General features: G+C 40.0%; 2 protein-coding genes and 1 long non-coding RNA gene across 7 annotated transcripts; 1 reads left to right on the forward strand and 2 right to left on the reverse strand.

Moving 5' to 3' along the window:
• si:ch211-133l11.10 (rho-related GTP-binding protein RhoU) lies at positions 1 to 27,143 on the forward strand. Of its 5 annotated transcripts, XM_058793507.1 has the most exons (7): positions 521 to 665; positions 1,493 to 1,686; positions 18,584 to 18,669; positions 23,053 to 23,251; positions 23,357 to 23,576; positions 23,798 to 23,856; positions 24,306 to 27,143. In XM_058793507.1, the coding sequence occupies exons 4-7, from the start codon at positions 23,249 to 23,251 to the stop codon at positions 24,780 to 24,782; spliced, it is 759 nt and encodes a 252-aa protein (XP_058649490.1). In that variant the 5' UTR covers positions 521 to 665; positions 1,493 to 1,686; positions 18,584 to 18,669; positions 23,053 to 23,248; the 3' UTR covers positions 24,783 to 27,143. The 5 variants fall into 5 exon arrangements, with proteins under 5 accessions (XP_058649163.1, XP_058649490.1, XP_058649247.1 ...); XM_058793180.1 differs by having other exon boundaries at positions 1 to 665; positions 23,053 to 23,576; XM_058793264.1 differs by having other exon boundaries at positions 1,493 to 1,680; positions 23,053 to 23,576.
• Positions 4,666 to 11,308, reverse strand: dla (deltaA). Its single transcript, XM_058788603.1, has 11 exons — positions 10,169 to 11,308; positions 9,775 to 10,074; positions 9,620 to 9,680; positions 9,283 to 9,540; positions 8,453 to 8,513; positions 8,228 to 8,358; positions 7,821 to 7,990; positions 7,490 to 7,706; positions 6,566 to 7,400; positions 6,218 to 6,452; positions 4,666 to 6,099 (listed from the first exon to the last, which is right to left on the reverse strand). Exons 1-11 carry the CDS (start codon positions 10,220 to 10,222, stop codon positions 6,094 to 6,096), a joined length of 2,328 nt encoding a protein of 775 aa, XP_058644586.1. The 5' UTR covers positions 10,223 to 11,308; the 3' UTR covers positions 4,666 to 6,093.
• On the reverse strand, positions 21,766 to 23,160 carry LOC131552176 (uncharacterized). The gene is made up of 2 exons (XR_009273925.1): positions 23,023 to 23,160; positions 21,766 to 22,230 (listed from the first exon to the last, which is right to left on the reverse strand). It is a non-coding gene; the product is annotated as an uncharacterized LOC131552176 (long non-coding RNA).
• Positions 27,144 to 27,165: the final 22 nt, after the last annotated feature.

A 27,165-nucleotide genomic window follows, 5' to 3' on the forward strand; every position in this document is an offset into this window, starting at 1 on the left:
GCGCTCCCTCTTCTGCTCTGCATTTCTATCACAGAGCGACTTTCTGAGCGCTGAAGTGCCGGTTCCAGTTGAGTCATGCTTTAGGTCTCTTAGTTCAGTAATAGTTGTGTTCTTATAGATGAGTTTTTCAGGTCCTTGTGCTGCACATAAAACATCATCAGATTATTCTGCTGGCTATTTTCTTGAACTTTGCTTGGCACACATTAGTTTTTTTATGTTATCTGTGAAGATATGCAGCATGGAATTCAATATAATATAACTATAAAATAATATAATATAAGATAACTTGTTTAAAATATTATAAAAACTGACGTTCTTTGATGCTTGTTCCTGGTTTGCAGAAAAGTTGATTAGTAGTAGATTAAAGCAGATGGCACGACACACTTTAATGAGTCTTCATCTTCGTCCATTATCTGAATTAGATACGGTCAAATAACATATTGACGTATTTCCAACAGTGTTCAACTCCACCTGCAGCTTGAGGAGAATGATACTGATCTTAAGAAACAGATGTGTGGCAAAATGTCAGGTCATGTAAATGGTGCGCTCGCTGTATTTTTTAATCAAGGAGTAATCGTTAACCATTTAAAACAGAGATGCACAAACCAGTTGGCCAATGATGACCTTTGATTTGGCCTGCCATGCCAAATCACGAGAGCAAAGCGGTGGGGAAAACTTTATTTCTAATTTATTTTTTGTTTTAACATGTTGTCTGTTTTATTTTCTAATTACAATGTATAGAATATAAATGAATTTGATTGTTAAGATTTTATTTGTTTTTAAGATTAAATACTATTATAGTTTTTTTTGTGTGTGTATTTTTCATTTTAATTTGTTGTGTTCTTTATTTTTATTAGTTATTTTTTTAGTTGTCTATATTTTTATGTTTTATTAAAATGTGAATAAATGTATTTTAATTTTAATTTTAGTTTTATTTATTATAGTACATTAAGTTGAACCAAAAAAAAAATTAATATTGCTAGCTGAAATTAAATTAGAAGTATTAAATTAAATTATTTTATTTTACTTTGTTTTAAAAACAATTGTTTATGGTTTTAGTTTTAGCTAACTATAATAATAGTTTGGGCACCTCTGGTTTAAGCAAAACCTAATCAGATTTTTCCCCATTAGTCTGATTCCACTTCGCAACTAAATTGTGTTTGTTTGTTTTTTTGGGTCACACTTTATTTTAAGGTCTAATTCTCGCTATTAACAAACCATTAACTACAACTTTTGCCTCAATAAACTCCTAATTTGCTGTTTATTAATAGTTAGTGCGGTAGTTGTTAAGTTTAGGTATTGGGTAGGATTAGGGATGTAGAATTGGTCATGCAGAATATGTGCTTTATAAGTACTAATAAACAGCCAATGGGTTAATAATAGGCATGCTAATAAGAAACTAGTTAATAGTGAGAACTGGTTCCTAAACTAAAGTGTTTCCTCACATGTAAACCATAAAATGCATTTTTATACTATTTTAGTTTTGTTGTAGATCATCTGGTTGCTCTGACGGCCCTTCAACTCAACAATGCACACTCTGGATTGACGCACACGGTCACAAAGTGGCGAAGAACAAAGTGACATCGCCGCGGCTGCTTGTTCAGGACGCATCACCTTAATTTCCCTGATTGGCAGATTGTGACGGAATCCAAGCGCTCTTGAATAATTTACATCTCTGAGGTGAAGGTAGAGACTTTTAACTCCTAAATACAGCGATAAGTGCAATCTTAGCAGGATCTGTACCAGAAACAGGATATTTTAATGTAGCTCGTGGGTTAAACAAGTTCCTCGAGGCTTAAAGGTTAGATGGTTTTTATGCCAGAGCTCGAGCTACTAATCAAGCAATGTTCATTTTACAGTAACTCGGTTTAACATCTATACATGTATGAGGCATGAGCTTACAGCACAGACATGCAAGGTGAGCAAGACATGCACCTTTTAACGTAAGACGAAAGTAACCAGCAGTGATGGAATAGAATCAATTCAATAGCAGAGGTGCACAAATAAAACACTCCACAAACCTTCTCAAAGCTGCCGAGGCTTCACTAATGCCCTTGCCAGCGTCTTGTATCTCTCCTTCTTCTCCCCATCTCTGTGGCGTTCCTCCTCTGGCTCTTTCCTTCATTACTTTAGGAGTGGCAGGTGTAACTCAAGCTAGACTCTGCCTCTCCTCATGACTATTTCATCACACCTGCGCTGTCCCTGTTGCACCCGAGTCTGCTTCCTTGTTCTCCTGTTCCCAGTTCACATGTTCTTCTTCTCGTCCTCTGTGTTCCTCAGTTATTTGCAGCTCTGGCTCTTGTTCTTCTCCGGTTAGTTTTTCACCCTGCCGATAACCAGTGTCGGTGGACGTGAGCCGAGCTCTCGCAGCTCAGTTGGACGTGACTGATGACTTTGCGATTCAAGTGTGCTGCTGTTTCGTATTTTATTGTCCGTGATGTGCCGGAATATAGTGTTACTGACTGATCCCTGAGGACTCTACATGATCGGCTCATTAAAATGCAACGGGATCACAGAGCAAACCTCTTATTCCCCTCTTTGTTTTCCATGAAGTCACACTGATGGCAGCTCGAGCTCTGGTGCTAATTGAAGTGCAGAATGCTTGGCCAGCTTGATCTTGGGTTGCACTTGGCAGAGGCCTTCTGACGAAAGCAATGTGCTATTATTTTAATGTAAAAGGCCACACCCAAATTTACTCTTTAGGTACTCATTTGGTTGCACACTTTCTAAAGTGAATGTGAGTGGTGTTTGTCCATGCGAAACACCAGCGTGATGCTGAAATGTTTTGGGTGGTTGCCAGGGTATTGGTATGAGGTTGGTAGGGTGGTGCCATGAAGGTGTTCTAAGTGGTTGTCAGGGTGTTGCTATGATGTTGCTAAGGTGTTCTGAGTGGTTGCCGGGGTGTTTGCTATAAAGGTTGCTAGGGTGTTCTGATTGGTTGTCAGGGTGTTGCTGTGAAGGTGTTTTGAGTGGTTGCCAGGGTGTTTGCTATAAAGGTTGCTAGGGTGTTCTGATTGGTTGTCAGGGTGTTGCTGTGAAGGTGTTCTGAGTGGTTGTCTGGATGTTAATATGATGCTACTAAGGTGTTCTAATTTGTTGCTGGGGAGTTGTCATGAGGTTGCTAGGGTGCTCTGAGTGGTTGCCAGGGGGTTGATATGAAGGTGTTCTTAGTGGTTGTCAGGGTGTTGCTATGAAGGTGCTCTGAGTGGTTGCCATGGTGTTGCCATGATGTTGCTAGGGTGTTCTGAGTGGTTACCAGGGAGTTGCTATGATGTTGCTATGGTGTCCTGAGTGGTTTCGAGGGAGTTGCTAAGGTGTTCTGAGTGGTTGCCAGGGTGTTTGCTATAAAGGTTGCTAGAGTGTTCTGAGTGGTTGCCTGGCTGTTGCTGTGAAGGTGGTCTGAGTGGTTGTCTGGATGTTGATATGATGTTACTAAGGTGTTCTAATTCTCTTTCTGGGGAGTTGTCATGAGGTTGCCAGGGTGTTGATATGAAGGTGTTCTGAGTGGTTGCCAGGCTGTTGCTATGAAGATGTTCTGAGTGGTTGCCTTGGCATTGCTATGAGGTTGCTAGGTGTTAGGGGTTTTGAAAACTCTATAACTTTAAATATGAGCAGTAATAATAGTGAGGCTACTCATGGTGTAAAGAAAGTGTTCGAAACAGTGTAAAAAAAAAAAGCTTTTATTGATTGATCTCAGGCTGAATGTCTAAATCAAGTGAAGTACTTTATAGCGCTGTGTGAAGTAGTTTAAAGTTACATTGCGAAATATCAGAGAAGACCAAGAGACGTGAGCTGAAGGGTCTCCATTGTGTCTCTCCTTCATGGCCATGTGGGGTCTAGCTGGTGTTTTCTGCCTGCAGGACGCTTTGACACAGGAGGACAGACAACATCTGTCGTTCTTTGCCCCCTCCCTTCCCTCCATTCATAGGCACACACTGCCTCTCCCAAATGGTGCCCTTTTGTATCGGCTATTGTCCGCCGCTACATTGTGTGACTCTGCCTGTTCCCCAGAGCTCCATTGATGAGTGTTGTAAGAGACCTCAGCCAGAACTCCTCTGAACTTCTCCTCGAGCTTAATGTTTAGCCATAAAGGCTCAACAAAGGACATTTTGTTCTCTAGCTACATCAGTGTTAGGATACAAAATCTCACACTAACTTTCTCTAGAATAGCGCAAGAGAACATAATTAAAAAAACTTGTTTTTGGTTGTTGTTTTGGTGATGTGTGTTTGAAATCAAGAAAGGCTTTCCCGCCAAAACACCTGCCAAATAGTTAGGAAATGTGCCAACTAGTTCAGGGTTTTTTTCCCCTTCCCAAAGCCTTCAATTTCTCCCTCTAGTCTGGTTGGAAAACTTGTAAACATCCTGCAGCTATTTGACGGCGTTTCTAAAAGGCCCCTCTCTTGAACGATGCACCCGCAGCAGGCAGAATGTGGGGTAAAGCCATGAATAGCCCAGTATGGGGTGACCAAGAGGCCAGAGCAGATGTTAATGATTAGCTTCGTTCTCATCCCTATAAAGAACCCGCATCCCAATCTATTCCCCATTTTCTAAAGAACCATTTCCAACCCTTACAGAGTGGCACACATAGAAGTCATAAATCCAGCACAGAGAAAAGAAAACGTGAACCACCACAAAAGAGGCTTACAAGAAAAGAGGCTCCAATTTAGAAGCCTCTCACAATACTTTAAAGTTTGTTTTTGGTGGTTTGTGTGGTTTATAAGTTTGTCTTTTCTTTAGGCTGAAAATGCTGTAAGAATTGTGTCAGCATTCAAATATGAATGTAAAGATGCTCTATTTAAGCCCAATATATATAAAACAGAAGTGTGTGGTGGAGTTACTAAAACAACGAAATACTTTCGATAGTTCATAATCTTTATTTGGAAAAATAATTTAAGCTAAAACTTCATTCAGAGAAAGAAAATCAAACAAAAGCCTGTTAATGAAAACAATAGCATTAATAACATTTTTTTACAATCCTTCTTTAAATAACTTTTTCTCAAAACATCCCAGCATCCCGAAGTGCCTTTGCAAGTAACAGGAACAACTTAGGAAAAACGCAAACTTAAATAATCTTAAAAACATTACAAATATTTAGAAATACAACTTAAATAAAAATAAATTAACTTAAATCATACAACTCTTGTTATAAAAAGAAAACAAAAAACATACAAACAAGGATATTATTCATAATCAACAACACAAACTTATTTTTTATGTCGAAAAACAAATTACATACATTTTCTAAACCATAATGCAAAAAAGCGGAGGCTTGGAAGACTTTGAGATTTTTTTTTTGAGCACTTACACATAGATTCCACTGGTCATGTGACAGGATATGACATCATGTGACATTTTAACCCAGTGCAAGACAGGCCAGTATGGCTGAACATCCACTGTTTTGATGTAGTCCCTTGTACACTGACTTGTGGGGCCAGCAAATGTTGCCAAAATATTGCTAAAATGTTATCACAACTTCACCAAGGTGTCAAGACAGTCAATGGCAAAACAATTTGTGACACATTTATTTTAAACTACGTCCTTAACATCCTTAATGTTTGGTGCAGTCTCTGGGCACAGTAAAAGCCTGTGGGAATTATTGGCGGAAAACCAGCAAATGTTGCCAAAATATTGCTAAAACGTTGCCACAATGCTGACACATTATTGGACATCACATGGCAAAACACTGCGATACTTTACTTTTCTTGTATTCTCTTCTCTTTCATTATTTCCTTCCTAATGCCATTCTCGTGTGATGAACCCACGTTGAAAAACATTTAAAAATGGACACATATTGTCCAACACCTTTAAAATGGCTTTACAGGTAAATTTTACAACTACATTTGAAATTTTAATGACACTCCTGCCATCATTATCATTTCCACAAGCTTCCAAGCCTACAGGCCACCACTGCCTGTGCCTCTTTCAGTACAGAGAACCAGCTCATCCTGAATATCAGTTAATCAGTCTTAGTTTCTCAGCAGCAGTAGTCATGAGGTGGGACATTTCCACCAGGTTTCGAGCAGCAGCATTTTCTTAGGGAGTTCAAAATGTCTCCCATAGGACACAATGAGCATCGGCTTCCTGCAGGCCCATTACACCTGAGATGGGAAAAGACAACAAAACGCCAGTTAGTTCGTTCTCAGATTCAAGGTAAGAATGCTAAGTGGACACACTTCCATTGCATAATGTATAAAGTCAACTACATGTGACACTCACCTCAGTTGCAATTACACATTCATCTTTTTCCTCCGACATCACCATGACGGATTTGTATTTGGTGTCGACACAAGCCGACGTGGATGCCGATGCACATGCCGACGCACATGCTGACTCGGAATACAGCGAATCGGAATACTTTGATTCTGAATACTTCGATTCTGAGTACTTTGATTCAGAATACTTTGATTCAGAATACCTCGACTCTGAATATTTTGACTTTTCTGATGCATCACTGTAAAGAAAAAAGAGAGTAGCATGTTAGCAGTGCATAAATGTTAGTGGACATTGAGTGAGTAGTCAATGAAGTTGTTATCTTGGACAAGAATACTCAAACACAATTTTTACCTTTTCAGACGTTTCCTGCGCTTCTCCTCAAATTCAGAAGAGTCCTGCAGAGATTGGCACTTTACATCCTCGCAGCTCTCGGACAACTCCTTCGCCGCCATCTCCTTCCCAGCGTGCTCCAGTTTCACCTCATGCTTCACCTCGTATTTTGCTTCATGCACCAGGTTGTAGTCTGCAGGCGCATGTCGTGTCTTATAGCTCCTCTTTTCCTTCTCTGTTGTCATGCTCAGGTCGTCATGATCGCTGTGAAAATCGATCTTCTTGTTGATGTTCTTTAAAGGCGCTGCCCCGACGACGCTTACGGCCAGGTCTTTGTCTCGGTGACAGTTGTTCGTGAGGTTGTTGATCGTTTCGTTTTCCCCGTTGGCGACCTCCTCCTCCCTATCCCGTCGGCGCTGCTGAACCTTCGAGCGAACGCAAACCACCACCACGGCGCATGCAACCACCAACAACAGCACCAGCAGGACTCCCGATCCCACGGCAGTCCAGGGAACGTCGCCGACGATTTGGGACGCTCTGTCCGGAAGCAAGAACTGGCAGTTGCGTCCTCCATATCCCGGAACGCAAGCACACACGTAGCGATTGTTCCTCTCGTGGCAGGAGGCGCCATTATGGCAGGGGTTGTGTTGGCAGCGGCTCACAGGTGAGCTGCAGTTCCGTCCGGTGTATCCAGGTGGGCATGTGCAGATGTAACCGCTGGCTCCTTCCTGACAAGTCCCGCCATTTTGGCAGGGGTACAGCGAGCACTCGTCCCCGGCGCGATCGCAGTTCATGCCCGTGAACCCTTCGGGACACTGGCACAGGTATGAGTTCACCAGATCAACACAGCGTGCACCTGTGGACCGAAAAAGGAAAGAGAATGAGATTCTGGACCGCTTTTGATCGCTAAGATTCCTGAAGTTCAAATCCAAAAGTGCATCATACCGTTAGAGCATGGACTGGAGGAGCAGTGGTCAATCTTCTTCTCGCAGTTGAACCCTGCGTATCCTGTGGGACACTGGCAGAAGTAACCACCATCGGGGTTGTCGGCGCAGCGTCCGCCATTAAAGCACGGCCCGTCCGCACACGTCATGGCACTAAGCTCGCAGTTGTTGCCATAAAAACCAGGTGGACAAGTACAGCTGTAGGTGTTCTCCATGTCCTATGAATGCAAAAGGAACGGGATGCTTAGTAAAACAACGAGAATGAGTGTTTAGTGCAAAAGTGCTGGTTTGTACATAGTGTACAAGTCTAATTTACATGTTGGCAAACTTACAGTGCAGCTTCCTCCATTGCGGCAGGGGTTTCCTGTGCATTCATTGACCTCGATCTCACAGCTGGCTCCCGTGAATCCTGGCCGACAGGAACAGGTGTAGCTGCCCTGACCGGTGTTACTACAAGTGGCTCCATTCAGGCAGGGCTTATGATGTGTGCAGTAGTTCAGATCTGTAACAGAGGCGGACATATGTTGAGCACATGTGGATTAATCCGACCCAAAGCAGCGACACATGGCTGGACCGCAGCTGGACAGCTGCTGCACGCTCAAACGTCTATCCCGTATCTCTCTTTCAGACAGCCTCTCTCCTCTCTACCAAACATCCCTGTGTCGCTTAGTCTTTCAAGGCCATTCTAAATGCTTTTCTTTGATCTTTTGTGTGTCTTTCGTTTTGCTCGCTTTCTTACCTTGGTTGCAGAAGAGGCCACCCCAGCCTTCCTGGCAGTTGCATTGCCATGGTTGCTGGCAGGTTCCATGAAGGCATCCTGGGTAACGTATGCACTCATCACAGTAGCGGCCTTTAAAGCCCACTCTGCACCTGATGCACAACATAAACAAATCGTCCAATTAGAAAATCAATCCCGAAGGTGATTTCAACAACAGCTAATGACGTAAACATGAGATGAACATACTTGCACTCTCCAGGTTTCTCGCAGAAGCCGTGCTCCTCGTCGCATCCCGGAAGGCAAATTGCTGTAAGGAGGACAAAACACCTGCGTTATGATTGTGAAAGTAAATTTTCTTATTTTAACTTTTTCTGTAAATCCTAACTGGGACATTTTATGTCAAATGAAGAGGGAGGTGGGGTCACTTAAACCTATTAGCGGTCTCTCTTGCTAAAAAATACTCAAATCTCCTAATCACCACTGAAGAATTTCTGCTTAACACATGACAACAATAGGGCGCTCACAAACAAGGGGACCCTTCTTTCCTCCCTCTCTTCACTGTGGGTCAAAACTTTTTTTCTCCCTCCTGTGCTCTCAATGTCTCCGGGTAGGGAAGATAAGAGTGGACAGCTGGTGTATGCGCGGCCAGCGGGCGACAGCTGCTCCATTGTCTGCGCACTCCCGGCAGCTGCCCACTTCAAACAATACCTCCCTTACGCCAGCCAATCAGCGGCCAGCCCACTCTGGGAGCAACCAATAGGACGCCAGCATGTAAATTTATGGCACGCGTGAGATTATTCCTAAAAACTTTCCTCCTCCCGACTGGAATAAATCAAGTGGTGTGTTGTGAGAGTGGGCTGGAAGGGGGAGTGTGAGTGTGGGGGGCGGGGTATTAGTTACAAGTTGTTCGTAACCGTTAACTTTGTTTTTTTCCTTGCTTTTTCTCCCTCTCTTTTCTAAATAAGTTACACGCAATCTTTTCTTTAAATCTGGGTTGAGTTTTTCAAACCTACAACATTACATTTACAGAATTTTATGCAATGTTTGATATATTAATATACAATATTTTAACTCACGTTCTGTGCAGTACTGGCCCTTCCACCCGGCATCGCAGATGATTTCTCCACGTTCTCCGCAGGTGAAATGACCGAATGCATCATCTCTGGGCCGGCAGAATACAGAGCATCCCTCGCCGTAGTAGTGCTCGTCGCACACAAAGCGGTAGGAGTACTTGAGCTCGGTTCGACCCACGCTGTGCAGGTCCTGAGACCAGTCCTCGCCCACAGTCAAGTGCCGCTGTGTGGTCATGGTACTGATGATACGCTCTGGGTTTTCTGTGTAGAAGATGATTTTCAGTGATGCAATTCAAAAATATTCATATTTGCATTCTTTTTCTGTTATGAGACCACATACCTGTTGTCAGGTCCTCTTTGGAATCAGCATGCACTGCTTCGATGATAAGAGAAAAGGTTCCCTGCAACAGCAAAAACAGATTTGTCCATCAGAAAATGAAGTGAACATTATTACTTCTGAATTACTTCTCAATGCATCAATGCGTCAGCACTCACCGGCCACGTGAAACCGAAATTCATCCTGATGGGATTGGTGAAAGAGCCATCCGGTAAGGTATCTGGCACTTGGAAAGAGTTGGAGCCCAGCACAGGGGTGACGGTGCCTCCGTAGGTGCAGGGCGGCTCTGGAGATGCATTGGGCTGATAATGTTTTAAGCAGATGCGGAAAAAAGTCTTGCACTCGCACTGCTGGTACGGTGTGGTCAGTCCACCTTTACAGCAGTTCTTGTTGCCTTGCACACCCTTCTTGTTCAAAAACTCCTGCAACTTCAGCTCGAAGACGCCTGAGGAAGACGCCTGGAGAAGAAGTAATGTTTGAATTTTAGATCTAAATGGGATTGCAATTAATACACTGCTTTAGATTCACACATGAGTGAGAAGTCAGTCTTACCTGGCAGAGCAGCATGTACAGGATGGAGAAGAGCAACAGTAAGTAGCGTCCCATGATGAATAAATAATAAATAAATAGGTTATTGAAAGTCTTTGAGCAACTTGGCTGCTCCCAGATCAGTCAGGGGATCCCTCGTATTAAAAGCCTTTTCTTTTCGCCGACTGATTCATTGGAAGAGGCGTGCTTTCAGAAGGTACTGAGCGTGAACGCAGTTCCTTTTCATGTCAAGTGCGCACAAAGCGACAGAATTCCCAGTTCTCCCCCGAAAAAAGTGTGTCCGAAACAATCAGAGAAGTCCAAAATTAAAATAAACGGACTTGTTGAATTCCGTCAGAATGGTATAATCCTCAGAAGTCGGAGAAGAAAAGTTGAAAAGATGCTCGTGTGTGTTCTTATAGTTCCTTCTTGGTCTGATTATAAACCAGGGTTCGTCACTGGTCCAACATCCCTCCTCACGTCCTTCTCCCGCGGTCTCTGTGCGTTTGTATCTGGAGCGAGGCCGCCTGCCGCCAGTTTTATACGGGGTGCCACATGCCGGGGTAATAATATGCTAATGAACCACTACCCCCAATCTGTCCCACGCTTTACAATGCGGCTCCCTTGCAACCAGCCCCTACCAACCAACCTCTCCTCAACACATCAGCGCTGCTTGTGTGTGCGTAAAAGTGACTGTAATTTACAACTTGAAGTTTTAGACGTTAGATTATTTATTATAGATACATTGTTTGCATTAGAATATATGTACAATGCGACGCAATTGAAAAACGCGTGATAGTTTTGTGTTTGTTTATTCGCTCAGGGAGTTATAAAAACCCGTGTGTTTTATTTGGCGTAATTAAACTAATCTAAAAGTTAACTAACAGCACATTTGAGGCAGATAATCTCAGTTTACTTCCCTTTTCGTTTCCTGCTTCAGGGAGTCTCCTGATTTGTGTGTAAAAAACATTCCTCAGGCTAACACTGTGTGTGCGTCAGGCAAACTCACAAAAGAATACGCATCATTTGTATGGAGGCCAAATTCTCCACTTGCTTTCCTTTTTCCGCTGTGTGTGTGTGTGTGTGTGCGTGTGTGTGTATTAAACGCGTGCAGTGAAAGAGTCCGAAGCGCGCGCGTGCGTGCGTGCGTGAGTGAGTGAGTGAGTGTGTGGTGTGTGTGTGTGTGTGTGTGTGTGTTGCTCGCGTGGCCATCCCCGGGGCGCTCCGCTATTGTGTGCAGGCGGAATAAGTTTGCTCTCAGCTGTATGGTAATTCAAGCAGCACCTGCGCTACCGTTCTCATAATCGGGGGATCCGCGGAGCCCCACAAAAACAAGCAAATCGCCTCCTTATCGTTCCATTCTCAGCAGCCCATTTAAATAAATATATGTTTGTTTTTCCTGGTCTTTTGAACGTCTTCGATGCCCGACTGTTGTCTTACATTAGAACCCGCTACGATTTCCCCCCAAGCCAGTATTCGTTGTTTGGAGAAAAAAAAAATGTGTGTGTGTGTGTGTGTGTGTGTGTGTGTGCAAAAGAAAAAAGAGGCAGATTTGCGCGTGTGTAGTGGGGGTGGTGGAGGGGGGTGTTAATTTGGTCGTTCATTTAAGTGCGATTTTCTTAAGCACAAAAGCTTTTCGCCTGAGGTCCATAGTAACCAAACACAAGTGAGACAAATTACATCACTGTGTTAAGATATGCTTTGAACTCTTTCTGTATTTCCAATCCACCAACCTTTAAATGAGCCAAATTTTCTGACATCATAGAGTGGAAAAAAATGGATTCAGTGAAACTTTGCTGGTTGCAGGGGGCAGGGGTGGGACAGTGGGAATGAGCTGGGAAAAGATGGCATTCCTCCTTTTCTGTGTTTACTCCCTGTGTATGATCTGAGTTTAGAAGTTTCCTTGCTATTTTTCCCCCATCACATATATTTCTAGTAGCCTAACTAGATAATGTTTTTGTGTTACTGTTCAATTTTATTATTTAAAGAACTGTTAATTGTAAAATAATGTTCTGAATGTACTGCATATTTTACTAATTGCAAATGCCATTAAACGATTTAATAAATAAAATACCAAGCCAATCTTATATTTACACTTTTGCATTTATTTGTAACTGTAAAACTTTCTGATGACAACACAAGTGGTACATAGAATGTCACCTGATGACTTAAAGTTTATTGAATTGGCATCACCAGCAGCTAACAAAGTGTGACCCATAAAAATGCCAATAACACACAACACTACCATAATGCAGTAAACATTGATTAAACAACCAATAATGCAACATAAAACACAGCAGTGCAGATCATTTTTTAATAAAGCTCAACAAATGCAATATTTAGCTATTTTTTCCCCTCATAAAACATATACTTTTTATTTATAATTTTAGGTCATGTATTTTTATTTTTTTGTATATTATTTTTGTCATTTTTATGTGTTGTGTTGAGTTTTTTTCTTGGCAGTTGTAAGATAGTTCATACTTGCATTGTACTTTTATAGGCCATGTTTTACTGTAGTGTGTTTACTATATTTATTTTTTTACAGTGTACAAAAACGAGTTCTTGAGCCACAGCTTTGGCCCGGTTGTTTTGCTCGTTGGCTCTCCCCTGTGGAATGAGCTAACCGTGAAGTGTGGAGCCTGCAGTAGCCTAACTCAAGCCCCTCAGCTACTATCACGTCAGTGGGACTCGATCGCTTCTTGTTCTTGCCTTTCTTTGCGCTTTCGTTTTTCATTGATTGTGAAGCCCCTCGGGGGACAGTCGCTGAAGGGGGTCTACGGTACGCCTTCAGACGCGACCAGACCCTTACACACCATCTGCCACTGACTAAACGCCTGTCTCCTCCCTCCCTCTGCCCGTGTGTGTGTGTGTGTGTGTGTGTGCTCACTGCCCTGCGTCTAAATTGAACTAGAAGCATGTTAAAGAACCTGTAACGGTATGGGCCGGCAGGGGCCAGATGGCGCAGGCGAAGCCAGAAGTGTTGCAGTCCCAGCGGAGTTAGACAGCACATGGGCGGCCGTGGGAACCTAAGCTGGGCTCGCATCACACGGGATCGATCATATGAAGTCGTGTGGGGATCACAATTAGGGGCTATAATGTTGTTTGCGACCTATCGATCGGCGAAGGGGTTGGAGAATCTGATTTGATATGCCCCGCTGTGTCTTAAAACGCGGCGCTAGATTGAAGAAGGTAACATTTTAGAGCAGAGCGAGAGAGAGAGAGGAAGATGTGCGCACAACAGATCACTTTTGGGGAGGGGGTTGATTATTTTTAAGGGGATCTCAATTGTGAAATGTGCATAAAAATTAATTTTCTTAGCGCAATGAAATTTGACGCCACTAGCACAGCTAAAAAACACTGTAAAGCTCTGGTAGTTTGTGATATAGCCTAATAGTTGTCAAATTTTATCGACATATCCCGAAACTGATCGCTCCTCAGCATCATTGTTGTTATGGTTACCTCTTCAAGCAAACGCGACTATTCGTTTTTTTTTTTCTTTGGTGAAAAAAATCAAACCCTTCAGTGTATTTGTTTAGTATAGCCTACATAGTTAATTGTGTTTTTGTCGTTGTTGTCCCTTGTTCTGTTTAATTATTTATTTATTTTTTATTTTTTTTGTAATGTAGCCTATTTTAAAATGTATAAATAAATCATTAAAAAATGAGACTTATCGTTTGATTAGTTCGTTTTAAACATTTATCATTACTGAAACCCGTCGAAATATATAGACTACTTGTCATTTTTAAAAAAGAATAAGCAAAAGCACTTTTGCTAATACACACCCAACTTTTTGTTTTGACTTTGCTTAAGCCTTCCCTGCTGGAAAAAAACAAACAAAACAAAAAAACAAATAGAGACCATCACAGAATTTGTAATGGTTTTACTGGTTAACGGGAATTGTACTGTTTTTAATGGAACTGTATGGACCATGCGGTCTCTTCTGGTATAATTGGTCACCTTTTATTGGTGGCTTGTTAAAACCACTAAATACTAATGGAACATGTCCCAAAACACAATACAGGAAACTATTTTTTAATGGTTAAAAGTTGATGGACTGTTCCAAAGAGCTTGATTGACAGGAGATCTGACCAATCATGACGCCGAATCCGCCATCTTGCCCGACAAACAAATCCCACAAGAGAGTATTAACTTCGGTGGATTTAAACTTTCCACGGTTGAAATAAAATACGTTCTGATGTTCATTCGTGTTTATTTCGTGCCTTAAGTAGAAATATGAAAAGATGGTCGGTTCGGGTGTCTCTTGAATACAGCAATCTGTCACATTAAAGAGCCACAAAACGGTTTATTGTTTGAATTTCTTTTAAAAAAATGGCAAAATCTGAAAGCTGAGACCTTCACACCAGAAGTCTTGTGCTTTCAGTTTCCTCTTTGATCCGCGATGCATTTTTCACTGCGTGAGAACATGATGTGTAGTGTGAGAGCAACATAGCTTGTCAGACATAGCAACAGTAACCAAGGAAGGCGGGTTTTTGCAAAGAGTCAGCCATTAGAATTTCTGATGGTTCCCGTTTTATTTTTTCCATCAGGGGTAATTAGACGCATCCTGGAATCATAAATATTGTTTTAGTCCCATATTTATTTTATGGTTCTGCTAAGATACACAAAGCGCGTAGGTACAGGCGCGTTCATCTGGCTACCTGTGGTCTGAGCATTGTTTCAGATCATATTACTTTGACCAGCTGCCCCAACAATCCACGCGCGCCCCGGCTCTGACCACGAGGCTCATTATCATGCGCCGTTGCCATGGACATGATGGTCGTGGCTTCATTGAGCTTCTCTCGGGGGCCTCCCGCGGGGATACAATCATTCAATAATTACGCTGGGATCCTCTTATTTGCGCCCGCGTGCGTCTGTTTGTGGGAGTGCGCGAGCGTAAGGAGACAGGCGTGGACGTTTGGGAGCTGACGCTTGTCGCGTGCCTACGCGTATCAAAACACATCTGCTTCGAGGGCTCCAGGGACTGATGCCACCACAACATATCGACCTCTGTCTCTCTCTCAGCATATTGATTTGACAAGTCATAGGCATTTTTGACACCAAGGTCCCCACGCTAAAGATGTCGATGCAGTGCGCCTTCATCCCACGTGATGATTCATTTAAAAAAAATTTTTTTTATATGAATTATATCTTGTAGTTCCACTTGCTAGCCTATTAGTCAAAAGTTTGGACTCACCTCACACTGTATGTTTATAATGATTGCAAATACCTCTTTATTCACTTAAATAGCTTTTGTAGACAAATACAGTGCCTCAAAAGTATTGAGACACCTACATTGAAAATGACTGAATGTCACTGCAGTAGATACGAACATATCAAACAAAGTGCCATTTATTTTAAAGAAGCACATGTATACTTTAAAAAATCATGCAAGTCAGATTAATCTGGTCAATATGGGACCATGCAGTAGTTTTTTTTTTTTTTAATTCAATTTAATTAATATTAAATTCTATTTTTAAAAAACATTAAATAAAATAGCATAACATACCAATTAAATTGTACATTTTTGCCAATATGAGACATGCATATACATAAAAATTTAATATAAAATAGTATACTTTACAAAACATTTTTATTCATTCAAAAATATGTTTTTAAATTATAAAATAGTATTAAACTAGGTTATTTAAACTATATTAAAACTTGATATTATTTTAGTTTGATGATTAATGTGATGAACTCCACCTATTCTGCTCAGACGCCTGTGTGAACTTGAGAAGAACTGACTTCACACATACACTAAAAATCAATAAAACACCAGCTTATTCAAAGAAATAAAAAAAAGGGAATGTTAGCGAAGAGAAAATATCTTTTAAAGACACTTGCTCTAATATTTTTTTTAAATTCTCTAATGCAGTAATAATCAGGCATGAAGTTTAACTTAGATGTCAGATTCATTTTGGGGTCATTGTGCATAAACTTAATTTAACTGAAAAGGACAGAGAAAGAAAAGCGCCATCAATGCTCATGTTCCTCCTTCACTCATAAAGTAAAGGTTCTTTATTGGCATTGATGGTTTCATGAAGAACCTTTAACATCAATAGAATCTTTCCATTCCACAAAAGGTTCTTTATAGTGGAAGAAGGTTCATTGTAGATTTTTATGATGTTCTTCACATTTTCTGTTGCACAAAACATTCTATAGAAGAAAAGGGTTCTGTGGAATATTAAAATGTTCTTCACACTAAGAAAAAAAAAAGGTTCTTTATAGAACTGTTCACTGAAAGGTTCTTTAGAGACCAAAATGGCTCTTCTATGGAATCACTGTTAAAACCCCCTTTTGAAAGCTTTGTTTTTAGGAGTGTTTAGATGCACCTCATGAAGTTGAATGACTGATGAATGTCCAGAATGAGCAGAAATAAAGCATTTATTTTTTTGTGTTTTGATCTCTATCTATGTTTCCCCCATAGTTTTGATGACTTTACTGTTACTCTAAAGTGTGAAAACCGTAATAATGAAGAATGAGTAGGTGTGTCCAAACTTTTGACTTGAAGTACTTCAGGCTTTTGTTTTGAAAATGAAGCCTCTTTCTCCGTCTCTCTCTGTTGCAGCATCTGCCCTGAGGATGAACAGATGTAGGCACCTGTGTTTAGGGCTCACACATCCCCCATCCTCCTTTTCTTCTCCCTCTCCTCCCTTTTAACCTCCTCAATCCTCCTCAGAAGGGCCCACAAAGGGGTAAAAGAGGAGGAGGGGGCAGTAACTATACCCCCTGCTCTATACCTCCATCACCCCCTCACACACACACACATACATGTTCCCTGAGGACACAAGCTCTCTATGAGCCTTTGTCATGAGCACTATCTTCCAGACAAGCCCAAACAATCTGTTGCAAGATGATTGCTCATTTCCAAACAACGCTGACAACACAGGTGTGAGTGTTTGGGGTGCATCGCATGCATTCAAGTTCATTTATATGGGACGCTAAAGCTCTCGAGTGTCACACTGGATGAAACGCACGGTGCGTGATGGGACACACTGGGCGTGATTGTAGGTTACAAGAGCCGCAGGTACAGTAATCACGCTCCCCAACACACTTCTGTAACAAACTCGAGTGTTGAATGTCAGCGTCACACCCTCCAAAAAGTGACCCGCCCTCAACAAAGCCACAGAAAAACAGAATAACTAAGATCAGCTTTTAAGACAAAGCCGGTGGCAGGTGTTGAGTGTGTCGGTGGTAAGATGAAGCTCGTGGGAAGAGCTTCATCACAAAAGGACTTGTTTTCCATGCACGCACTGATCCGGAGTCAGCGGTCGAAGGCTGTCCTCCGACATCTCATCCATCACTGCTCAACATCAGATATGACTCTAGATCAGTGACGCAGACACGCACACCATGATGCTCATGTTTATGTTCACCTTTAAACGAAACAACTCAATAACTGTCGAAAACCAGCCCCTGTGTTCCTTGCGATTGTTTAGTGAGGGTTACTGATGATGGATATTGACCAGGCCAATCAATCTGTCAGTTTTTAAGGCAGTTTTCAGTGAATTTTTTATTTAATTTTATTAACTAATGTTTTTATGAAATGCATGCATGTATATTTTAATTTTAATCGATTGTTTATATATTTTTATTGTTAAAAAAAGTTAAAAGTTTATATATATATATATATATACACACACATAAATTATATGTATATGTATAATCGATATCTATCTATGGACTATGGACTTTTTATTATAATTTTTAAATTAAGATTTGTTATTTAATTAAATTAAATTAAATTTAAATAATGTATAAATATGACATTACATTGACATTACAAATACATTATAATAATATATCTTGTGTAATATAAAGAGTTGATTTAGGACATTTTGAATATATATGTATATATATTGATTGATATATGGATATATATACTTTGATATTTGATATAGATTTTAATATGATTTTATTGTAAGAAATGTAAACATCAATAGTACTACTAATAATAAACATGGTGTAATATAAAAACTGATTAAGAAATTTTGTGTATATTTAATTTGTCATATTTTATAAATGAATATTGAAAATAATTATATTAAAGTTGTTATTTTTCAAATAAAAATATATTTTATATATTATAAATTTCTTTGATAAAAACAGAAAAACATTTATATTGTGAAATATTATTACAATTTAAAATAACTGTTTTCTATTTTATTATACTTTAAAATATAATTTATTCCTGTGATGCAAAGCTGAATTTTCAGCATCATTTCTCCGGTCTTCAGTGTCACATGATCCTTTAGAAATCACTCTAATATGCTGATTTATTAACAGCGTTGTAAATGTATATGTTTAATATTTAATATTTGATTGCACCTGTTGACAACAGGTGTGGAGTCCGTTCTTTTAGGTCACACTGGACTTAAGTGTCTTTTTTTGTCTTCCTGTTGCCCCCTTTCTCTCTCTATTTTTCTTTTTTTTCTCCAGCGTTTCTCCACTGTGCACCTGTTGTGAGCTCTTCAGGAATTCTCTCTTACACATCGGTCGCTCGGGGACAAACAGGGGTCCTGAAGGTGAGGGGGTGAAGCGCTCTTTCTTTCTCAGCACTCAGCCTTCTCTTCCTCCACTGTTTTTCTCTGGCCTTCCTGCATTCTGTCGCTCTTGTGCTCTCTCTGTAGAGGTCTTAGACCCCTGCCCCGCGAGTCTCGCCCCAGGGGAGAGGGGCTTTTGTGTGCCGATGCCCCTGCAAGCTGGACAGACAGCTGCTGTGGAGTGGTCATCTCCACACACGCACACACACACACACACACACACACACACACACACACACACTCTGTCTATTACCCGTGGCCTATTCAGCTCACAGGCAGAAATGCAAAGGCATGGTTCTGCGAAACTTTAATGAAGACAAAGTCCAGCATGCAATGGAGGCCGTGGCTCTGGAGTGACCTGTACTCACACACTTTAGACTCCGCAACCATTTATGAGATAATAAGAGAAACTCCAGAGCGACTGTGTCATTTATTCAAGGTTATAGAGAATGAAGGCTTATTTATTGTGCGAGGGAGGCGTTTAGTGACTTTAATGCTTTTTTGATGCTGAAATCTCTGTACGGTGCTCAAACATTACTTTTTATTGTGTGTTATTAAAACAAATTGTCCACAAATAATTGTTTAAGGAGTGTGCAGAGACAATTTCATTTTGCTTCTTCATTTTACTACCTTTTCTAATTGTTTTCTAATTTTATGCAACCTAGCAATCCAAACATGATTATGTATTTTTATTGTTATTTAAATTAGTTCACTTGAATTTGTTATATGTAAGATATATCAAATATTTTATATTAAATTAAACATCAGTTACATTTATTACAATTGCATTTATAATTATATTATATTTGTATATTCACATATATTCATTAATTGACCATTATATATATTCATTAACCAAGATTATATATGTTAAAAGTTATTGTACAACTTCTAATTTTATCATTTTTACAAGTGAAATCTTTTATTCATAAATGATAACTAATATTTACATACACAACTTTTAATGTTAAAATTAGTGCTTTTAATTTTAATTATATATTTTTTTAAATTTATGTTTATTTTGTAATGAACAATTATATAGTATTTCCTGCAAAGTTATGAAAATAATAATATATATATATAATAAAAGTAAACCTAAACATTCTTTTGGCTTGCTAATTTTCAAAATGAATATTTCTCTATAAAACAACTTATTTTACACAAAACAACTAAAATTCAAAAATCACTCTCTTCTACTCATTTTGAAAGACTGAAAACACATGTAAGCAATGTAATTTCAAGTAATTTTCATTCATGTAAAGCTTAAAAATAGCATGTTGAATGTGTATTGACCTACATAAGGATGACAGCACACACACACACACACACACATGTGGCCATGTCTCTGTTGTCCTGTTGCAGAAGCAGATCTGTGTGATAATGCCATTGTGTGGACGAATCTAATGACGCCTGTTGGTGTGTTATTAAGGCAGCACAGGGGTCATTAGGAGTGTGTGTGTGTGCGAGTGATATAATAAAAGCAGCACGCGGGTCATTAGGAGTGTGTGTTCAGTTGGTTCCCATGCTCTGAAGCAAAGCTGGACAGCAGGGCTGTGCTTTCACACACACATCATGGCACACGCCTGTTGACTGAGGCACAAAAAAAGTGTGTGACATCGCCGTGCCCTGGCGCCCCTCTGCATCCCCTATGTCTTTTCTCATCCCTCCCCTCCCACCCTCATTCTTCCTTTCTTTCTTTTGGGAATCTCTCTATCCGTCCGTCCCTCCCCAGCTTAGAGTCCTGTGTTCCAGCGAGACCCTTCCTCTTCTAATCATTTTTACCCATCAGATGATCCGGCCCCTTATTTCACACTGAGACTATTAAGATAGAGTCCTCCCCCTCTACACACACACACACACACACACACACACACACTCACACTACTGCAGGTCCTGAGGGACAGCATTGGAAGCATTGTGTGTGGAGACACATCTGCGTCAACACACATGTACACATTCAAACAGTGACTCTCATACGCCCAGGTCATATTTCACCTCAAAATCTAAAGAAAATTGCATTATATATTTCATGTAATATGTTTTACATAATATTTTGAATAAACAGAGAATCCCGTTTTAGGACCATTCTGATTTTTTGCTTTGCAACATTATTTGAATGATAATTAGGCAATTCTTGTTTACACAATGGAAATAAGTAAATAAAATAATCCTCATTACCACAATGCAATAAGTAAATAAATAAGTAAAATATTTCTTATTACCTTGATTTTAAAATGAAATAATTCTCATTACCATAATACAATGAGTAAATAAAATGATCATCAAAATATCATTCTCATAAAGCAAGGAATTTTCTTTACCATAATGCAATACGTAAATAAATAAATAAAATAATTCTTATTACCAAAATGCAATAAGTAAATAATAAATAAAATAATTTTCATTACCATAATATTACAAATAAAATAATTATCTTTACCATAATGCAATCAATATGAAAAATGATTATAATATAATGCAATAAGTAAATACATATTTATCATTAGCATAACAAAATAAGTAAATAAAATAATGATCATTACAATAATGTAAGAAATTCTCATTACCATAATGCAAAAATAAAGTAATTATTATTACCACAATGAAATAAATAAATAAAATAATTATCATTACCATAACGCAAGAACTTCTCATTACCATAATCCAAAATAAAATAATTATCATTACCATAATCCAATAAGTAAATAAGTTAAAAAAATCATTACATAATGAAAACATTCTTACCATAATGCATTTTTATCATTCTCATTACTGATGCGATATGTTAAAATACTAATACGTTGTTTTAATATATTTGTATATAGTTACAATGTGTATATACTATAACTAATATAATTGTAGTGTATTTGTAACATATATTGATTTAAATGACCAGTTAAACTCATTTCCATCCAAACTCTCATTACCATTATGCATTTAATTTATTAATTAAAAAAAAAAATTATAATGATTTTAGGGTGAAATAAGACTTGAACATTTCTTGATATTTTTCATGATATTCACCCACATAGATGTGAACATGCACTGACAGAAATACACACCTGTAAGTTAGCAGAAATGTGTGTGTGTGTGTGTGTGTGTGTGTGTTGGTATCAGCTCTTATCTAGCCATGATCTGACGGGTGTTTGATGGACTTGTACTCAGCAAATGTGTTTTCAGCCGATCTGTGTGTGTGTGTGTGTGTGTGTGTGTCTGTGTCTGTGTCTGTGTGTGTGTGTGTGTGTGTGTGTGTGTGTGTGTGTGTGTGTGTGTGTGTGTGTGTGTGTGTGTGTGTGTGTGTGTGTGTGTGTGTGTGTGTGTGTGTATGGATGAGGGGCGTGAGGTGCCTTTGATGGTGTGATATACGCGTGTGTGTGTGTGTGTGTGTGAGGGCGGCTGCCAGGGTCAGTTCTGTCCTGGGAAAGTTGAGCTCTCCATTTACATCAGCACATGTTGAGGCCTTCTGGTGGCTGCCTGAGCGCACGGGTGGACAGATGGCACCAGCTCATAGCTGCAGATTCACTGAGGAGGAGCTACACGAACCTGATAAATGGCGGTGAAGAAAAGACGGGATCAGCTTGCTGTTTTTCATCATAATCACTGAAAGTGTTACGATTGTGAAGTAGATATGAGGTCAAAACAGTCTTGTTTAAAAGGAAAGTGAATATCAAATCAATGGTTTTGATAGCACAAGTAACAGTTTTTACACTTCTTGAGAGAAGCAACCTGCATGTTTTTTTTTTTTTACTTATCAATTCAATACAGTTAAACTTTAGACCAAGACCAAGTCTTGGTTGCTCATAGTAACGGACTGTCAAATTGTCTCCACATCCTTGACCTTTCACATCGTTTATCACTTGACCTCATATTTTATTCAGGAGATATTTTTGCTTTTGGTGCATCCATCCATCCATCTATCTATTTATCATCTAATATTTCTAATCTATCTATCTATCTACTAATATTTCTAATCTATCTATCAATCAACTAATATTTCTAATCTATCCATCTATCATCTAATGTTTCTAATCTATCTATATATATGTCTGTCTATCTATCATCTAATATTTCTCTATCTATCTATCTGTCTGTCTGTCTGTCTATCTGTCTGTCTGTCTATCTATCTATCTTATCTATCTATGTGTATATATATAACTGTCTGTCTATCTGTCTGTCTGTCTATCTGTCTGCCTGTCTGTCTATCTGTCTGTCTGTCATTCTAACTAGTTATCTATTCATCTATATACTTTTTGGTGTGTTTTTAGTGTATTAATTTTATAAAGCTAAAAATATTATTTTAAAGGAGTCGAAGATTTGTTTTGGAGGAGAAAATACCTTTTTCTCTTGTTTTCTTAAACTTCTCAGTTCTGAGAGGAGATGTGAGGCTCAGTGAAACGCAACACTGCGCGCATGTGTCGTGTATTAATCCTCTTACTGCAGCAGATGCTCGTCTGTCAATCAACCTGACGCGGCTGCGCGCGCTCGAACTTGACTTGAGAGCGCGAGAGAAAGAACACAGCAGGTGCGTGAGGGATCCGCGCCGTCGTTTAGCGATGCAGGAATGGTAAATAAAGCCGTTTATTGAACAAAGGATGTCTTGACCGGCCACAGGCTTGTTTTGAACCACTAAAGTTGCACTTGTTTACCGGACAACGCAATGCCGTCGCAGGACGAGGCTGAGGCGCTAAATGAAGACGACAGTCCGCCTCCGGTTCCACCGCGAGCGGCTCCTCAGCGACACTCACCGGCGTCCGCCGCCGTACCTGAGCGCCGGGTCAAGTGTGTACTGGTCGGGGACGCGGCGGTGGGTAAAACGAGCCTGATCATCAGCTACACCACTAACGGATATCCGGCAGAACACATTCCCACCGCCTTTGACAACTTCACAGGTAACGTTAAACTCAAAATCCACATCGACTCTAGCGTGCGCTCAAGTACGCACCTGGTGCCTTATATACCGTTTTATATTAGTTATATATGACTATGTAGACCTGTCATGAACTTTTTGACACCTTGCTAGTGATATTTCCTTGGCAATACGTTAAGCTCAGCTTCATGATTGATTAAATATTAATACAGATTGATAAACATAAGTTTTTTACTATCTCAGCTAGGGTTGTGGTGGATGGAAGACCAGTTCAACTTCAACTGTGTGACATGGCAGGACAGGTGATCTATCTATCGTTCTATCTATCGTTCTATCTATCACCAGTTTGTCTTGATGGATGGGTGAACTCTTTTTCTCTCTGTGCTTTGAATGGCAGAGATGGGGGGCAGCGGATCAGCCTCTATATGTAAGCAACAGGATATGACGGAAGAGCGCCACCTAGTGTTAGAACCAGATCGTGCATTCTCTTAGTACTGAGTCCTGTAGATTTTTGTGACTGTCCAGTAGATTGACTCTGTGATGTTGCGCACACAGTGACAGATCATTTGCCATACTTGCATAGGCTATCTTTTGTTATAAATAGAAAAGCGCATGCAATCTAGAAGTTTGAAAAAATTATGCAAGTAATTACTGCTCTTCTTTGCAATGCATATATTTATAAATTTAGGCGACAGTATTTGAATTAGTAAGTCAAATGTGGCAGCTGTCTCACTTTTGTTTCTGTTTTCAGGATGAGTTTGAGCGCCTCCGTCCACTCTGTTACCGTGAAGCTGATGTCTTCCTGCTCTGCTACAGCGTGGTTCTTCCATCCTCCTTCAGGAGCGTCACGGCCCGCTGGGCCCCCGAGGTTCATCGCCTCTGTCCGGGCGTTCCCATCATCCTCGTGGGCACCCAGAGCGACCTGCGAGAGGACGTCCAGGTGCTGATCCGACTCGCGGACGGCCAGGAGAAACCAGTGAGCGGAGACGACGCCCACCTGTGCGCCCGGAGCATCGGCGCCGCCACATTTGCTGAATGCTCAGCGCTGACGCAGAAGAACCTGAAGGAAGTGTTCGACGGCGCCATCCTGGCCAGCATGCGGCACACGGAGGAGGCGGCGTGGCCGAGGATGCTTACGCTGAGAGAAAAAACTCCAGATAAAATCAAGCAGCTCTCAGAAACATGGTGGAGGAAACTGAGCTGCGTCCAGAGCTTTGACCTTCACTGACGGAGGATCCAGTTATGCCACACTGGTCGGTCTGAGTTGCCTTCCGCTCACAATATAAACAAACCCTCTTAAAGTCAAGTCCAGATGAAATGGGATTTACAGACACATTTTACTGTGGTGCATTTCCAAATTAAACCGCATATTCAGCGAGCAACAATGTAGGACGGGATGTGACTTTACTGTGAAAAGTAGCTGTTTTATGTCAAGTTTACAACAACAAACATTTTTTTGTTTGGAATAATGTGAAGTGAATTGTGCACAATACTGAAAACGTGCATTAGGAAAGTAAATAGGGTCAGTTTTGATTCATGTTTACTTCTAGACATTTTAGATATGACAAAATGATCATTTTCATTAGAAGCTAATGTAAAAACTTGAAAGTACGTGACAGATCAACTGATAAATAATTGCAAGGACTTTTTTTTTTTTGTAAAAGCCCTTGTCGTAAGAGTAGGGAAAAGATGAGGATACCATTTGTAGCCATATGTGAATTTATATATTATTATTATAGATAGTTTGGAGTATGCTTTTTTTCTTTAAAGAAGTTAATTTCTAAAGGATCATGTGACACTGCTAAAATAAATTAAGTTTTTCATCACAAAAAAAATTACATTCTGCAATATATTCAAATAGAAAAGTTATTTTAAAATGTAAATATATTAAAAAAATTATTTTTCTGTCTTAATTGGACCTCCTTTAGCGTCACCTGTTACGTGTTGTATACACCGGTGACCCAGAATCGTTTGTGTCGTTTGGCCCAGTACCCTGCACTCATAGCAGTGGATTAGCTGATCCTGTGAACAGACTGAAGATCAAGACTGAAGGAGTCGGATTTGATATCTGCGTTACACCTGTTGTACTCCTGTATAGTCTGATATTTTGTTTACCACTTCATTTCAACTATTTACTTCATTTTATACTCATGATAAGTCATATAAAGGAACTGAAATGAAAGTGTTACAGTGTTTTCGTTTCATACATTTAAAGTAGATTTGCGTCAACGAAAATGAACTCTTGTTCAGACAGCCGTCAAAGGTCCGTATGGCCCTAAAGCCTTTAATCAGATCCGATTCATTTACATCATTGTGTTACGCTTTTCCCTCTGCAATCTGGGACTCTCACAGCAGACGTAATTACCGCCATCACAGAATGACAATTACCTGCACAATGACACTTACTGTAGGCTACAGGCTCTGAGTGGATCTGAATGGACTGAAATAACACAAAACCCTTTAATAGCAGCGTTTACAGCCTCTAATATCTGACTCGCAGGTGCCGGCTGAAGCTTGTACAGTAATGAGATTCATACGTGCAAATATACTGTTTTAAGCCACCTAAGTTTGGTGAGGTTTAAACACCTGAGCTTCTTCTCAGTGTGTCAATCTGTATCGAGAACATGAAGAACTGAAAAATTCATATTGATTAACTACAAACATGAATTGCAAAATCCATGGAAGTTGAAGTATTTTACATTTTTATGCATTTAGCGTCTTTATCGGTTCATGCACTGAATTAAAACCCATAAGCGTGGCTTTGCTAGCAACATGTTTTAATATTTGAGCTACAGAAATGTATGCATGCATTTACTTAAGAAAAAAAAAAAAATGATACAAAGTTTTAAAATGAGGAAATTGTATTTGTTTGTTTTTTTCATATGAACTTTCAGAACATTTTCAGTTTTGATGTAATGATTTATTTGGTGTCATTACCAAAGTGCTCAGTATTTGAGGACTTAAATTCAGAAATAGTGATTTATTTGAATTCAAAGTGAATTTACTGCAGCGAGGTGGGCAGATCGGCTCCCGTGCCGCAGCTGATCCTGTAATGGGTCGAGACAGAAGCCACCTGTGGGAATTAGGCGGGCAGATGGCGACTGGTTTTCCCCTCACAGGATCTCTTGACCTCAACCCCCACCTGCTGCAGGAATAACACCAGTACAACAGGCCTTGAGAGCTGAACCTGGGTGATTTTATCAGTCTGACTCACTGAAACAGATCATTCAGTTCAGCTGGTGTTCTGAGGCGATGACAATCCTAAAGAGTGACTTACTTTTTTTTTGTTTTTCCAAAAACATGACTGCAAACAATATTTCCTACTCAGCGTATTTTAATACACTGTTACTGTCAATAGTATTCAATATAAGGCTTTAATTGTCTCTCTAGTAGTAGTGCACTTCACCTGTAGAGGACACTATTGAGTTACGTCCTGAACATCAGGTGAACACAAGAGGTCAAGGTCGTCCAAACTGAAGCATCTTCTGTGCGGGTGCTGCTGGGATGGCATTAATGCTTTCACTGCCATGTGGCTATTGGCAGGGATGTTTTAAGTCACAATGAATGTCTGAATGCCATTGAAATCAATAAAATCAAGTCAAATTAAGTGT

Source organism: Onychostoma macrolepis, chromosome 01 (genome assembly GCF_012432095.1).
Source record: "Onychostoma macrolepis isolate SWU-2019 chromosome 01, ASM1243209v1, whole genome shotgun sequence".
NCBI lineage: Eukaryota > Metazoa > Chordata > Actinopteri > Cypriniformes > Cyprinidae > Onychostoma > Onychostoma macrolepis.

What these genes read in the sequence shown, in the direction of transcription:
- dla (XM_058788603.1), bottom strand. Translation starts at nt 10,222, where the DNA reads ATGGGACGCTACTTACTGTTGCTCTTCTCCATCCTGTACATGCTGCTC. An exon ending in GAGAAACCTGGAGAGTGCAA is followed by an intron (nt 8,359 to 8,452) that starts GTATGTTCATCT and finishes GTTGTGCATCAG; the next exon opens with GTGCAGAGTGGGCTTTAAAG. An exon ending in CTCCAGTCCATGCTCTAACG is followed by an intron (nt 7,401 to 7,489) that starts GTATGATGCACT and finishes TTCGGTCCACAG; the next exon opens with GTGCACGCTGTGTTGATCTG.
- si:ch211-133l11.10 (XM_058793180.1), top strand. Translation starts at nt 23,345, where the DNA reads ATGCCGTCGCAGGACGAGGCTGAGGCGCTAAATGAAGACGACAGTCCG. An exon ending in CGCCTTTGACAACTTCACAG is followed by an intron (nt 23,577 to 23,797) that starts GTAACGTTAAAC and finishes TTACTATCTCAG; the next exon opens with CTAGGGTTGTGGTGGATGGA. An exon ending in TGTGTGACATGGCAGGACAG is followed by an intron (nt 23,857 to 24,305) that starts GTGATCTATCTA and finishes TTCTGTTTTCAG; the next exon opens with GATGAGTTTGAGCGCCTCCG.